Source organism: Lissotriton vulgaris, chromosome 6, assembly GCF_964263255.1.
Source record: "Lissotriton vulgaris chromosome 6, aLisVul1.2, whole genome shotgun sequence".
NCBI classification, from domain to species: Eukaryota; Metazoa; Chordata; class Amphibia; order Caudata; family Salamandridae; genus Lissotriton; species Lissotriton vulgaris.
In genome coordinates, this window is record NC_141694.1 from 161388266 (window position 1) to 161401351 (window position 13086).

Genomic DNA, 13086 nt, shown 5'->3' on the forward strand with positions numbered 1-13086 from the left:
TCACCGAGCTACGCGTGTTTACACGTTGGACTATGGGAGGAACAGGTCCTTGTCGGTCAGCACCATAACATTTTTTCCAACAACATTGTTCTTTATCTGCGTTACATTGATGATATTTTTTGGATTTGGAGGGGGGACATTGAAAGTGCCAGGGCTTTTGTTGAGTTAATCAATGTCAACTCGGTTAATCTTAACTTCACATCAAGTATCAGTTCTGTTTCCATTTGTTTTTTGGATATTGAAGTCTTTGTATCTAATAACACCTTGGGTACTAGATTATACAGGAGACCGAGTGCTGGCAACACAATTTTACACTCCAATAGCCAGCACCCTGCATATCTGGATCGGAGTATTCCCTTTGGGGAAATGCTCCGTATCAGGAGAATCTGCAGCATTGATGCTGAATGTGCGGCTGCACAGGAAGCTTGCAGATTACGTTTCCTTGACAGAGGCTATTCTAATACTAGCCTAGTCAAAGCTATCCAACGATCCAATTCTGTTAGCAGACAGGAGGCCCTTGTTCCTAGGGTAAGAAATATCACTACAAATAGCCAGGCAGGAGGAGAAACTGCAAACAGTTGCCCACAAGTTATTTTAACCTTTAACCGTCAGCATGGGGCATTGAGAAAAATCCTCTATAAAAACTGGAATCTGGTCCAAAGTGATCCAGTAATTGGACACAAACTTAATAGTAAACCAGAAGTCACTTTTCGCAGATCTCCATCCATGGCAAGGGCATTAGTGAGCAACACCCTGGAGCCTTTAATCTCCACCACTTGGGGGGCACTCAGGAAGGGCTTTAAGACCTGTCCTCAATGCAAAGCCTGCCGCTTTTGCAGCAATAGGACCCATTTCCAGAGTCCCTTCCGTGAAAGCCCCACAGCTATCTCCAAGTGGTTAACCTGCAAATCGGAGTTTGTCATCTATGTGTTGGAGTGTCCGTGTGGTTTACAATACGTAGGCAGTACTAAACTGCCTGCCCACAAACGGATACTCCAACACATACGTGCAATCTCAGGCCACGACCAAAACTACCCAGTGGCTAGACATTTCCAGGACAAACATCAGGGCATACCCGATCAACTCCAGTATTTTTTAATTGATGCAGTTGAGGTTTCAAGAAGGGGAGGTGACAGTGAGGCCAAACTCCGTCTTCTTGAGACCAGATACATACTGGAGCTAAATACCAAGAATCCTAACGGGTTGAATGATCGGGAAGATCTTTATACATGTATTTGAACAATTTCATAAATATGCCCTCATACTTTTGTTTGTTTGGTCACTGTTTAGGTCAACTTTGAGTTATATGAATTTTGCTAAACTGTTGTGACATTGTGGTGCTACACTTGATTAGATCGTTTTAACAAACTTATGAAAAGAAAATGTTAAACTTGTTTTTAAATATAAAATTCTTGCACATATAATGAGCTGCTTTCACTTGCACTTTATTCAAAGAGAAAAAAATCTTTTATCACCCACTTTGCACTTTATTAGATTCAGCAGGCTTTTGTGGCAGGCCCACTTGGGCTTTATTCAAAACAATTGTTATTGTATTTGACCGAGGACAAGGATGTATATTAATTTTTCAATTGCACCAGCAGCATGTTATTCGAATATATTTCGGGCCATCTCTCAAAGCAATACAACGTGGTAATACAATATCATCCAATAATGTTCCATGTCGATAAGCACATAGACACATTTACTTGTCATGTATTATTTCAGGACTGATAATTTTGTTGATATTGTTTTTACATGACATGTTACCAGTAAATTTACATTTGTATTTCCTTAGATAGTTATTTGTTTAAGGATAGCTTTGTTTTTTCATTGGTCCCTAAAACATGTGGTATTCACCATTTTCACGTTTTTATTTTGCACTCGAGTATGTTTTCTATGTCCTTTGTCAATTACCATGCACTGTCACTTTAAAAGCTTTGCTCCTTGACGAGCAGTTTGTCATGTGATCAAGCCTTCTCTAAGGCGAAAAGCGTCATGGCGGCAGCGCTGGCTTTAATTAAATAAATCTTGTTGCACCAGCACTTTTTGGGTCGACTCCTCATCATTGTTGGATCCTGCAGAGACTTTCTGTTGAATTGGTGACGATCAACGCAATATATATATATATATATATATATATATATATATATATATATATATATATATGGCAAAAGACTTTGTACTTTTCTATCTCGGCGTGGATGGCACTGTGCTAATCCTATACTTACCCATTTTGATAGCAAACCAGACATTTGAGGTGAGCAGATCTAGAGTGTCGCTGGTGTTGAGAGTACTCTATACAGGAGCTGCTTTCCGCCTAAACTTGAGAACAACCCGGAGTTCTCTACTTCTTTTTTGCATAATTTATTCGTCACTCTATGCCTGAAAGAGTATTTTTTTACTTATACTGGGTGCTCCCTTGTGTCTGGACAAAGCTATACCTCTCTGAAGAGCTCTAATTAGAGCGAAACACTGTGTCAGGGGTTGCTTTTACTCATTTCAGGTTGGCTTGGTTGGTATTTTATCAATTCAAAGCTGTAATATTGTGCCTGGAGTGGTAAATGGCTTTTGTCATTATATAGCTTGGCAAGGACAGCACTGAGATAGTCCTATGTTTAAAGACTTTGCTATAGAAATGGCAGAAGACTTTGTCCTTTTCTATCGTGGCGTGGATGGCTTTGTGCTAATCCTATGCTTAATATTTTTGATAGAAAACCAGACATTTGAGGTGAGCAGATCTAGAGTCGCTGGTGTTGAGAGTGCTCTATACAGGAGCTGCTTTCCACCTAAACTTGAGAACAACCTGGAGTTCTCTACTTCTTTTTTGCATAATTTATTCATCACTCTATGCCTGAAAGGGTATTTTTTTGACTTATACTAGGTGCTCCCTTGTGTCTGGACAAAGCTATACCTCTCTGAAGAGCTCTAATTAGAGCGAAACACTGTTTCAGGGGTTGCTTTTACTCATTTCAGGTTGGCTTGGTTGGTATTTTATCAATTCAAAACTGTAATATTGTCCCTTTTGTGGTAAATGACTTTTGTCATTTTACAGCTCGGCAAGGACAGCACTGTGCTAGTCCTATGCTTTAAGACTTTGCTATAGAAATGGCAAAATACTTTGTCCTTTTCTATCTCGGCGTGGATGGCACTGTGCTAATCCTATGCTTAACGATTTTGAAAGAAAACCAAACATTTGACGTGAGCAGATCTAGAGTGTTGCTGGTGTTGAGAGTGCTCTATACAGGAGCTGCTTTCCACCTAAACTTGAGAACAACCTGGAGTTCTCTACTTCTTTTTTGCATAAATTATTCATCACTCTATGCCTGAAAGGGTATTTTTTTGACTTATACTAGGTGCTCCCTTGTGTCTGGACAAAGCTATACCTCTCTGAAGAGCTCTAATTAGAGCGAAACACTGTTTCAGGGGTTGCTTTTACTCATTTCAGGTTGGCTTGGTTGGTATTTTATCAATTCAAAGCTGTAATATTGTCCCTTTTGTGGTAAATGACTTTTGTCATTTTACAGCTCGGCAAGGACAGCACTGTGCTAGTCCTATGCTTTAAGACTTTGCTATAGAAATGGCAAAAGACTTTGTCCTTTTCTATCTCGGCGTGGATGGCACTGTGCTAATCCTATGCTTAACGATTTTGATAGAAAACCAGACATTTGACGTGAGCAGATCTAGAGTGTTGCTGGTGTTGAGAGTGCTCTATACAGGAGCTGCTTTCCACCTAAACTTGAGAACAACCTGGAGTTCTCTACTTCTTTTTTGCATAATTTATTTGTCGCTCCATGCCTGAAAGAGTATTTTTTTACTTATACTGGGTGCTCCCTTGTGTCTGGACAAAGCTATACCTCTCTGAAGAGCTCTAATTAGAGCGAAACACTGTGTCAGGGGTTGCTTTTACTCATTTCAGGTTGGCTTGGTTGGTATTTTATCAATTCAAAGCTGTAATATTGTGCCTGGAGTGGTAAATGGCTTTTGTCATTATATAGCTTGGCAAGGACAGCACTGAGATAGTCCTATGTTTAAAGACTTTGCTATAGAAATGGCAGAAGACTTTGTCCTTTTCTATCGTGGCGTGGATGGCTTTGTGCTAATCCTATGCTTAATATTTTTGATAGAAAACCAGACATTTGAGGTGAGCAGATCTAGAGTCGCTGGTGTTGAGAGTGCTCTATACAGGAGCTGCTTTCCACCTAAACTTGAGAACAACCTGGAGTTCTCTACTTCTTTTTTGCATAATTTATTCATCACTCTATGCCTGAAAGGGTATTTTTTTGACTTATACTAGGTGCTCCCTTGTGTCTGGACAAAGCTATACCTCTCTGAAGAGCTCTAATTAGAGCGAAACACTGTTTCAGGGGTTGCTTTTACTCATTTCAGGTTGGCTTGGTTGGTATTTTATCAATTCAAAACTGTAATATTGTCCCTTTTGTGGTAAATGACTTTTGTCATTTTACAGCTCGGCAAGGACAGCACTGTGCTAGTCCTATGCTTTAAGACTTTGCTATAGAAATGGCAAAATACTTTGTCCTTTTCTATCTCGGCGTGGATGGCACTGTGCTAATCCTATGCTTAACGATTTTGAAAGAAAACCAAACATTTGACGTGAGCAGATCTAGAGTGTTGCTGGTGTTGAGAGTGCTCTATACAGGAGCTGCTTTCCACCTAAACTTGAGAACAACCTGGAGTTCTCTACTTCTTTTTTGCATAAATTATTCATCACTCTATGCCTGAAAGGGTATTTTTTTGACTTATACTAGGTGCTCCCTTGTGTCTGGACAAAGCTATACCTCTCTGAAGAGCTCTAATTAGAGCGAAACACTGTTTCAGGGGTTGCTTTTACTCATTTCAGGTTGGCTTGGTTGGTATTTTATCAATTCAAAGCTGTAATATTGTCCCTTTTGTGGTAAATGACTTTTGTCATTTTACAGCTCGGCAAGGACAGCACTGTGCTAGTCCTATGCTTTAAGACTTTGCTATAGAAATGGCAAAAGACTTTGTCCTTTTCTATCTCGGCGTGGATGGCACTGTGCTAATCCTATGCTTAACGATTTTGATAGAAAACCAGACATTTGACGTGAGCAGATCTAGAGTGTTGCTGGTGTTGAGAGTGCTCTATACAGGAGCTGCTTTCCACCTAAACTTGAGAACAACCTGGAGTTCTCTACTTCTTTTTTGCATAATTTATTTGTCGCTCCATGCCTGAAAGGGTATTTTTTTTACTTATACTGGGTGCTCCCTTGTGTCTGGACAAAGCTATATCTCTCTGGAGAGCTCTAATTAGAGCGAAACACTGTGTCAGGGGTTGCTTTTACTCATTTCAGGTTGGCTTGGTTGGTATTTTATCAATTCAAAGCTGTAATATTGTGCCTGGAGTGGTAAATGGCTTTTGTAATTTTACAGCTCGGCAAGGACAGCACTGTGCTAGTTCTATACTTAAAGACTTTGCTATAGAAATGGCGAAAGTCTTTGTCCTTTTCTATCTCGGCGTGGATGGCACTGTGCTAATCATATGCTTAACGATTTTGATAGAGAACCAGACACCCGGAGTTCTCTACTTTTTTTTTGTATATGTGTATACACACATATATATATATATATATATATATATATATATATATATATATATATATATATATATATATATATATATATATATATATATATATATATATATATATATATATATATATATATATATATATATATATATATATATATATATTCCAAAAACAAAGTTTGCCTGGCAAGGAGGGAGCCCACAGCAGGTAAATATCGCCCGCAATCTTTATTTGGAGGGAACAGCAGGGATTGAAGTTCGCCAACATCGGAATGAAACCCAAGCCGCCTGACGCGTTTCGTGGTACTTCACTTCTTCAAAGGCAATGGCTTGCTGGAATGGAGGCACGATTGTTTCAGACACTAAATGCTCGATGCTCCGCCTCCGTGGGCGTGTCTGCACCTCGTGGCATGCTGGTATTTGCAGTGTCTATTTATTTCTCCAGTGAGATGTCGTGCCTCCAATTCCATATAGTTCAAATTAAATCCAAGTGGAGGGTGCCGCAAAACCTTTATCCTTACTGTCAGGCGGCTTGGGTTTCATTCCGATGTTGGCGAACTTCAACCCCTGCTGTTCCCTCCAAATAAAGATTGTGGGCGATACTTACCTGCTGTGGGCTCCCTCCTTGCCAGGCAAACTTTGTTTTTGGAATACTAGCGGCTCTGCCTAAGCCGCGGAGGGAGAACCGGTGCTTCACGGCACCCCTGTTCAAGGAGCAGGTGCCTTGTTATTTGGAGACACCCTGAGACAGTAAGGATAAATATATGTATATATATATATATATATATATATATATATATATATATATATATATATATATATATATATATATATATATATACCGCTCGCTCTCCTAATTCAGCCATACGCGTTTCGAGCATACCTTTGCTCTTGTTCACTGGCAATGTAATCACGCAGGGGGCGGGCTGTTAGAAACCTCATACTTTTTCACAATAGGTCCCGCCCCTGTGGGCTATGGCATTATGGTGGTGATAGTCCTGAATAAAGCCAAATGACCTTGCAATTTCTTGTATAAGCCAAGTGGATACCGCTACCTCCGTAACTGTAAAAAGGTAATGTTTGTTTAGTGGAAAGCGTCACTGGCACCACTGTAGAAAACCGCTAATATCAACCAGCGGCTCAGGCACCCTTCGTTCTCATAGGTACTCACAATCACCAGCCCCGGAGAGCCGCCAAACCACGCGGCAGAACACCTTTGCGACCGTACTAGCCGCTTTTTTATCCACACATAGGTTGCCCCATTGAAGGTGCAGCATACGAAGGGGTGACACACAGGAAGCCGCTGGCAGCAGAAATCACAGTAAGCCGCTCGCTCTCCTGGTTCCAAAATAGCAGCATTTTTTGACCGCGAGTGTCCAGCATGACACGTTTCGACTGTGCAACACTGTCTTGATCACATGGCATGCCCCGGGCCAGTCATCAATAAATACTAGTGCAAAAAGGTGAAAAAACACACAATGTCCACTTATTTTACTCCTCCTCTTTCTTCCCCAAAGTAGTGAAAATAGAAGAAATACTTCTAACATCTCATATTTATAAAATAATAATGATTGTTCTGTGGGTTTTACATTGTGCCAAATTGTAAAATAAATAAGTGAGGATAAAGTGCAAGTGCAAAAATCATACAGTACACTCTTAATTAGTCACCAGTTATTAAAACATCATAACTGTTTAAAACACTCAATCAGAGAAGCCTGTACAATGCTTATATCTAAAAATAATTTTTGATATTATCCTTTGCTAGGGCAAAATATCAATACCTATACAGTGCAAATATAGTGGGAGATAGACATATATAATTATCATGATTATTACTTATGTTGGTATCCTCTAATAAATAGCCAGTGATAATATCCAATGCATTCATTTAGGAGGGACAACCTCAGTAAAAAACACACAAAGAATGTCAATAGAAACTGTGCAAGGAGCACATATATAATCAAAATATTCTGAGGATTTCTGGGTATGGCTGGTTCCATAAACCATAACTCCCACACATGTCAGTGTGTCTTTATAGTTAGGTCAGTTTCCACTGATAACCAGTTTGTTGTGTTCTTAATAACCATGACATACCATTTGAGGAATCTGCAAGAAAATTCCCTAAGTTCATTAGATTTTGATTTGGCATGGTACATTTTGTTCTGAGATAACAAAGGTATGGGGAGGGAGGGTATAACCAGTGCAGGACCGAAATTATCTCCTGGCTCAGGAGGGGAGTCCCAAAGAGATTCACATAAGCTTAAAAATAACAAAAACATAGATATTGCTGCAGGGGTTTCAAACTCTGAGGGAGCAAGGATCAAAAGTTTGAAAACCCTGCCTCAGGGCCCATGAACGACTTTTCAAGGGCTTCTGAAAACTTGTTGGGCCCTCAGAATATTTTTGCAAACCCTGTAGGAAGTCCAGCAAGGACACATGAGTCTCTAAGGAATAACAGATCCCCATTGGGGGTTCTCAGATGCGTCCCTTAAAAACGAATACATTTAAAGGAATAAGAAAACAAAATAAAATAATAGTGGCCAGCCTCCACATTTTGCTGTTGCTGCTTGTTTTTAATCTGTCCACTGGACACTGTTAACCAGGTACCAGTGCATGTGCTCGAATCCCTAAAACATGCCAAAATGAGCTTACTCCTAATTGACATATTTAACTTTCCTATGAGGTTAGCCTACATATGGCCACATGAACATAGTATGCAGCGGGTTGAAAGCAGGATCTTTGCCCAACACCCACTGTGCATGCCCAGTGGCCATGCCTAGCAATGAATCAATCAATCGGGCAGTTTTTAAAGCACACTACTCACACATAAGGGTCACTAGGCACTGAGGGGAGGGAAGGAGGGGTGCGACTTTGGGTGAGCCAAAGAGACAGGTCTTGAGGCTCTTTCAGAAGGTGTGCAGAGTGTGTGATCATCTGTTGTTGACTGGGAGCTCATTCCAGGCTTTGGTAGCGATGTAGGAGAAGGCTCTTCCCCCTGCTCTGGTTCTGCAGATGCGCAGTGTTTCTGCTATGGTGAGGCCGGCAGAGCGGAGGTTTCTTTTGAGTATGTGGAAAGAGACTTTTATGTTGAGGTATTTGAATCTGAAGTTGTGGAGTAATTTGTAGTCATGGTGAGTAGCTTGAAGGTCACTCTCTTCTTGATAGGGAGGCAGTGGAGGTCTCACAGGTGTTGGGTCATGTGCTCATGTCATGGAGTGCCGAGGACGAGTCTGGCAGCGGTGTTCTGGATGGTCTGGAGTTTGTGTAGCAGGGATTTGTTGATTCCAGCATAGAGGGCGTTTCCATAGTCCAGTCTGCTGGTTATGAGTGCGTGGGTGACGGTCTTTCTGGCTTCGGGGTGGATCCACTTGAAGGTCATGCAGAGGGAATTGAAGCAGGTGGAGACGACGGCGTTGATCTGGCGATTCATGGTGAGGGAGGAGTCGATGATGATGCCAAGATTCCGGGTGTGGTCAAAACCAACCGCAATGCCTGTGGAATGCCTCCCGGGTGCGGAGTATGGCATCGCACGGATTTGCTTTGTGTCACTCAAAGCTTTGCAGGGTGGCTTTGCGTGGCTTGATACATCTTTAGGAGAGCCCTGCGTTACGCATGCGCCACTTTATGTGATGCAAAAGTGGCTCTCATAAATAAGTCCCAATTTTCAATAGCCTTTAATCTTAGTTTAGTCTCATTAATTTAAATTGCTTCACTTCGTGTGCCTTGTATATTCCAAGCTTTAAGGCATGGTAGCCTGGCACAAAACTGTTTTAGGAGGTAGTTGTTTCAATCGGAACCCTCTTCACATATTATTCACTGATTTTATCCCTTGTCAGGGGATCACTGTGTGATGAGTTTGAATCAGTAAAACATTGTTCTATGTAGAAATTCATGAGTTACATTCACTTAAAGTAGTCCTTTTTTTGTTCCATTATTAGGTAACAGAGGGCTAATATTTCAAGTTTGGAATGAGACTGCAAAAACCAATGTGACTGAATCTTCTTTGGGATACAGATGGGGGATTGCTCCAAATGCCAGCTCCCTGCCCCATCTCCTGCCCAGAGGTCCAGAACCATTCAGGTATTTACTGTGTAGTATTGCATTGGGGTTTGATACATTTTAGATCATTGTTATTGAAAATGGAAAGTGCTCCCTTGAAATGTACACAGCAATTGCAGTCAAATATTTGTGATCAGAGCGGTTGAATGCACCAGTCGAAGTTCTCATTCTGCCTGTATGTATGTATTTAATGCTTGTTAAGCGCGGCTGTCACCCGGAAGGGTATCCTGGCGCTGAGAGCGTATCTAACCGTCAGGCGAGGTGTGTTTTACATTGCTCTAGGAAACAGATAGGTCTCGAGATCCCTTTTAAAAGAGGGCAGATCTTGGCTGCTCCTCAATGCCAGAGGTAAAGTATTCCATAGTGTGGCGGCCGTGAAACTAAAAGCACGGCCGCCCATCCTCACTCTATTGATCCTGGGAATTCTCACCAGGAACGCCGAGGAAGATCTCAAAGGTCTGGCAGCTTGATACCAAGAGAAAAGATTTTGAATTGGTATTGGTCCTAGTCCATGCTGGGCCCTGAATACAAGGCATAAAGCCTTGAAGGCAATCCTCTGCTGGACCGGCGGCCAGTGCAGATCGGCTAGTGCTGCAGACGAAGAGGCAGATCGTGGCAAAGATAAAGCCAGTTTAGCAGCCATGTTTTGGATCCTCTGCAACTTTAGGATCAGGATCTTAGGAGCTCCCAGAAGTAGTGCGTTGCAGTAGTCTAACCTACTGAGGATAGAACTCCGCACTACCTCTGCTCTGGCTTCCCGGGGAAGTATTGGTAAGATCTTGCGTAGGGCACAAAGCAGGCCCATGCAGGTCGCTGCAGTCCTATTTACAGAGGCATCGAGCTGTAAATTGGGTTCAAACAGAACTCCTAAATTGCGAGCCGATTCTGCAGCTTCCACCGAGCCCGAGATAGAGGTAGGCCAAAAGTTATCCAGTAACCCGCGGGGGAGGCGGCCTAGGGAACAATGGAGTACTTCCGTTTTTGACCCATTAAATTGGAGTGAGTTAGCTCGTAGCCAATCTGCTGTAGCCGACATACAGCGGTGAAAGGTGTCCCTCGAAACTATCTCCGTACCCTCAAATGAAAAAATCAATTGAGTGTCATCGGCATAATTGATGACTGATATGCCAAATGACTTGATTAGGTCTACCAGGGGTCGGAGATATAAGTTGAAAAGGATCAGGCTGACCGCTGACCCTTGGGGGACACCTTGATTCACCTGTCGTGTGGCTGATCGAAATGGTGGTAACCCCACAGCTTGCTGTCTGTTGCTGAGATAAGATGTTAACCAACTTAGAGCCAGACCGTTTACTCCCACGTTTTGGAGACGGGCCAAAAGGACCTCATGGTTCACCGTGTTGAACGCGGCCGACATGTCAAGCAGCACTAAAAATGCTGACTTGCCCCTGTCGACACGCGTTCGTAGATCGTCCAACACGGTAACCAATGCGGTCTCGGTGCCATGGGCCGGTCTGAAGCCAAATTGGGCTGCATCCAGACAGGAGTTTGTTTCCAGGAAGTTGGACAAGGCTCTCGTGACCCACCTCTCAATAATTTTTATCGCAAATGGTAAAAGCGATATTGGCCTATAATTGGCCGAGCATAGTGGGTCTAGAGAAGCCTTTTTAGCAATGGAGTTACTATTGCCAGCTTCCAACTGTCTGGAACTGACGCTGTAGTCAATGACTGGCAGCAGATGGAATGAAGTGGAGGAAACAACTCAGCTTGAAATGCCTTCCAGATCTTATGAGGCATTGTATCAAGTGGTGAACCTGAGGATACGCCATTGGCCAAGACACAGAATTCCTCTAACGAGGGAATAGGAAAGCAAGACAACTGAGAAGAAACTACCCTGTTATTATCCCATACGGGTGCCGAGTGACAGGGGGATTCCAATGGGGTGGTTCGAGACAGCGCAGACTGTCCGGACACTGAAAGTCCATTCAGGATGGTCCTAATTTTCTCCTCGAACGCGAGGGCCAAGAAATCACAAAGTTCCTGGGAAACCGGAATGGCTGGTACTGTGCAGGATGGATTAGATAAATTATTAACCAGCTTGAATAAGGTCTGCGATTTATTAGAAGCCTTCACCAAGGTGTCTTCTAAAAATTTGGCTTTAGCGCTTCTTAGCTGGGTCTTATATACCTGCAGGGCCGTTTTATATGCTGTCCTGTCCAGCTCCCTATACCCTCTCCTCCAAGTACGCTCCGCCTGTTTGCAGCGGTGCTTATGCTGTCCAAGATCATCAGTGAACCAAGCTTTGGCTCCTCTTGGTCTGTCCTTCACCCTTCGCAAAGGGGCCAACTCATCCAAGGAGGTCAAGATTTGCTGGCAAAGGACATCATAACTCTTGTCCACACTATCCTCCACCCGAAAATTCCTGGGCAGTAGAGTGGGTCGGATCGATTCCCTCAGAAGGCGGGACCATTGTCGATTAAACTTGGTGCCGCCCGGGTTACTTGATTTTAACTGAGCAGGCAAGAGATGCCCAGCACTACTACTCTTCAAAGTATGTATGTGCTTCTGCTAACTGAGAGAACCAAAAACCACCTATGCTTCCAGGTAGAGGAGTCAAAAGAGTATCATTGATCGCAGGACCATGTATTTACTGGGTAAAGTAAGACGGCTTCAAATGACTGAATCTTACTGTGATGTGGTGTGTGGTGGTGAACCTCACTGTCCCACTTCCCATCTCTTCTCTTCTGAGTGAGGAGACAGAATCCCATAGAAGTTTATGTTCTCAGATAGGAGGCTTTGACATTTAAAGTGATTGACAAGGCCAGTAGGTTTGGCCTCAGCAAGCTGGTCCAATGGTTAATTACTCTTTTTTCCTATTGCAAGTTATTCAATAAGAATAAATTACGCTGCATATATCTGGTGCTGATATGCTGCAATACAAGTATATTGCATATAAATGTATCTAGGGCTTTCTAGCAGGTAGATAGACTTAAAGGAGGTATAGAAACCCTTTTTAGTTTTAATACCAATCCCAAGGAAATAGGAATTTTAGTAGTACCAAAAAAAGGTGTGATTGGCTTTGAGTTACTGTAACCTGAAGTCATCGTTTGAAAACACATTTTGCAAAACATATAAAGGCCTACGAATGGAAAGAAAAAAGAATCGGCAACTGAAATTATTGGCCCACCAGCCTTTACACAGAAGTACACTTCTTTTTATGCTGATGTGCATGTCATCAGACAGAATCTGGTCACGTAAAGCGCAAGAGAGCTAATGAGTGAAGTTGGCTCATCCATTGCACCATGGTGTATGCCATTGTTGGTAAAAGCAAAATGTGAATGAGAGTTGAACAAATCAATGGATAAAGAGCACTGACCCAAAGCCCCTCCATGTAGTATAAACTGACTTATTTTTATTCAAAGAGGTTGGAAAACTGCTAAAGTTGTCTTTATATATTCAAAAGTTTTTATTGGTAGTTTCCAAATAAGCAAGAAATGTGAGAG

At 42.3% G+C, this 13086-nt stretch overlaps 1 protein-coding gene across 1 annotated transcript in view; it reads left to right on the forward strand.

The window, feature by feature from the left end:
* Nucleotides 1–13086, forward strand: part of PKHD1 (PKHD1 ciliary IPT domain containing fibrocystin/polyductin) — a 2083594-nt gene that overhangs the window by 401738 nt on the left and 1668770 nt on the right. The window contains exon 14 of the mRNA XM_086926200.1: nt 9505–9646. Within this exon, the coding sequence (XP_086782326.1) occupies nt 9505–9646 (142 nt within the window). The remainder of the gene's footprint in view (nt 1–9504; nt 9647–13086) is intronic.